Below are 1908 nucleotides of genomic sequence, written 5' to 3' on the forward strand. Positions count from 1 at the left end.
CTCCCGTAAAGATTTACACCCTCGGAAACCCTGTACAGGGTCGCTATGGGTCGGAACCGACTCGACGGCACTTAACAACAACAACAAAGTATGTTCCCACTCAGAAGGTTCCCAAGAAGCAGCTGGTGGATTTGAACTGCCAATGTAGGTTGTTGTTGTTGTTAAGTGCCGTCGAGTCAGTTCCAACTCATAGCGACCCTGTATAGGGTTCCTGCGGTTCAAACCGACCTCAAGGTCGAGTGCTTATCCTATGGTGCCACCCCAGGACAGGAAACAGGGAGTAAGGATGACAGTAGAAAAAACATTTCAGACTGAAAACCACAGTTTCTCCAAGATTAGAATCCTGGATGGTTTAGATGTGTGCATGCATACAGGTCCTGGGGTCTCCACAGTTTAGGAGGGCCCACGTAGTAGTTACGAATCGGGCTGCAAGCCGCAAGGTCAGCAATTCGAAACTACCAGCGGTTCCGCGGGAGAAAGATGAGGCGGTCTGCTACCGTAAAGATTTACAGCCTCGGAAACCCTGTGCAGGGTCGCTATGAGTCGGAACCGACTCCACGGCACATAACAACAACAACCACTTCTTCATATATGGAGGCAGTTAGATTAAATGTAAACACTCAATGTAATTTAAAATAATTCTTTAAATTCTCTATTCCACTCAGTAAATCTGGGTTTAGTGCCTTCAAAACGGGGGTGGAGGTGTGTGTCATTTCCTCGAGGTCTCCTGGATTTTAATGAAAATGAATGAACATGACTAATATCACTCATGGGTTGGGAGGTGGGTGTGACCCCTCCAAGGTGGCGGCTAGCCTGGTTGGTGTCGGAGGGGCCTCACTGGACCTTTGCAGGCCGGAGCTAGACGTCCAGTCACAGTGCAGCAGGCTACTGTCACAGGGCAGCCCAGAATCGATGAATTTATCCCACGCCTCAAAGAGCAAAGGCCAACTAGATCCCCGACGGCCAAATTTGCAGCGCCCGAACCGGGCTCGACAGGCCGCAGATGGCAAACAAAGGGGTGGCGGGCAGGCGCCGAGGCCCGCTCTGGATTCACTCGGCACCTGAAGATGCCTGCGGCCCTCGGGGGTGGCGGCCCCGGCCAGGGATCTGCCGGTGTACCTCGACGAGGGCCAGCGGGGTCCCGGGCCTAGAGCCGCTAGTGCTCAGCGTCCGGGATCTCATTGGCGCACTGCAGGTTGCTAAGCGCACAATCGGACAAAAAGGATCGGGGTACCGGTGGGCGCCCGGAGCCGGAATCCAGCGCGCGTCCCGCCACCCGAACCGGCCTTTACCTGCACATCACTCAGCTCCACGCGCAGATACAGCTCGCGGTGTCGTTGAGCCCAGTAAACGTGTGGTGTCAGTACCTGGTTCTCCATGGCCATACAGCCTGGGGCGCGGGGAAGTTCAGCTCACCGCACCTAGCTACCTCAGACAGTGCGTGGCTGGTGCTCGCCGATCGCAGGCCACAAATCCCGGCGCTTCTGAGCGCCTGCAGCCAGGCAGCCTTGAGACACCGCACGCTTGCGAGCCGCGCCTGCGCAGTGATGGCGGGGGGGGGCGCGGGAGGCGACAAGGGGAGCCGACGGGGGCGTGACTAGGAGGCGTAGCGCCAGCTAGGCGAGGAGAGACGAGGGTGGGAAGAGGCGGACCTTGGCGCAGTGACGCTACTGCTAGCTGTGGCCATGGCCACAAATTGGGCGAGTCAGTGCTCACGGCTCATCTACACGGTAATGCTTTTAAAAATTCGTTTAAGGCCAGTTACCTTAAGGAACAGATTTGCACAGAAAACAGCATGGAATTGTATGTGGATGTCCCATTCCCGGTACTTCAAAGCTAAACTTGATCAACAGAAGTGACCAAGACACGGTCCATGTCCCCTTGGAACTCTCAGACTATTAAAAGACA

General features: G+C 55.6%; 1 protein-coding gene across 2 annotated transcripts in view; it reads right to left on the minus strand.

The window, feature by feature from the left end:
- Positions 1–1546, minus strand: part of PTPLAD1 (protein tyrosine phosphatase-like A domain containing 1) — a 41620-nt gene extending 40074 nt beyond the window's left edge. Inside the window, exon 1 of one of the 2 annotated variants that reach the window (XM_006831525.1) lies at positions 1293–1525. In XM_006831525.1, the coding sequence (XP_006831588.1) occupies positions 1293–1385 (93 nt within the window). In that variant the 5' untranslated portion in view covers positions 1386–1525. Of the gene's footprint in view, positions 1–1292 lie in introns of both variants that reach the window. The other variant, XM_006831524.1, reaches the window with a different exon arrangement.
- Positions 1547–1908: the final 362 nt, after the last annotated feature.

Source organism: Chrysochloris asiatica, unplaced genomic scaffold (genome assembly GCF_000296735.1).
Source record: "Chrysochloris asiatica unplaced genomic scaffold, ChrAsi1.0 scaffold00004, whole genome shotgun sequence".
In the NCBI taxonomy this organism is placed as follows: Eukaryota; Metazoa; Chordata; class Mammalia; order Afrosoricida; family Chrysochloridae; genus Chrysochloris; species Chrysochloris asiatica.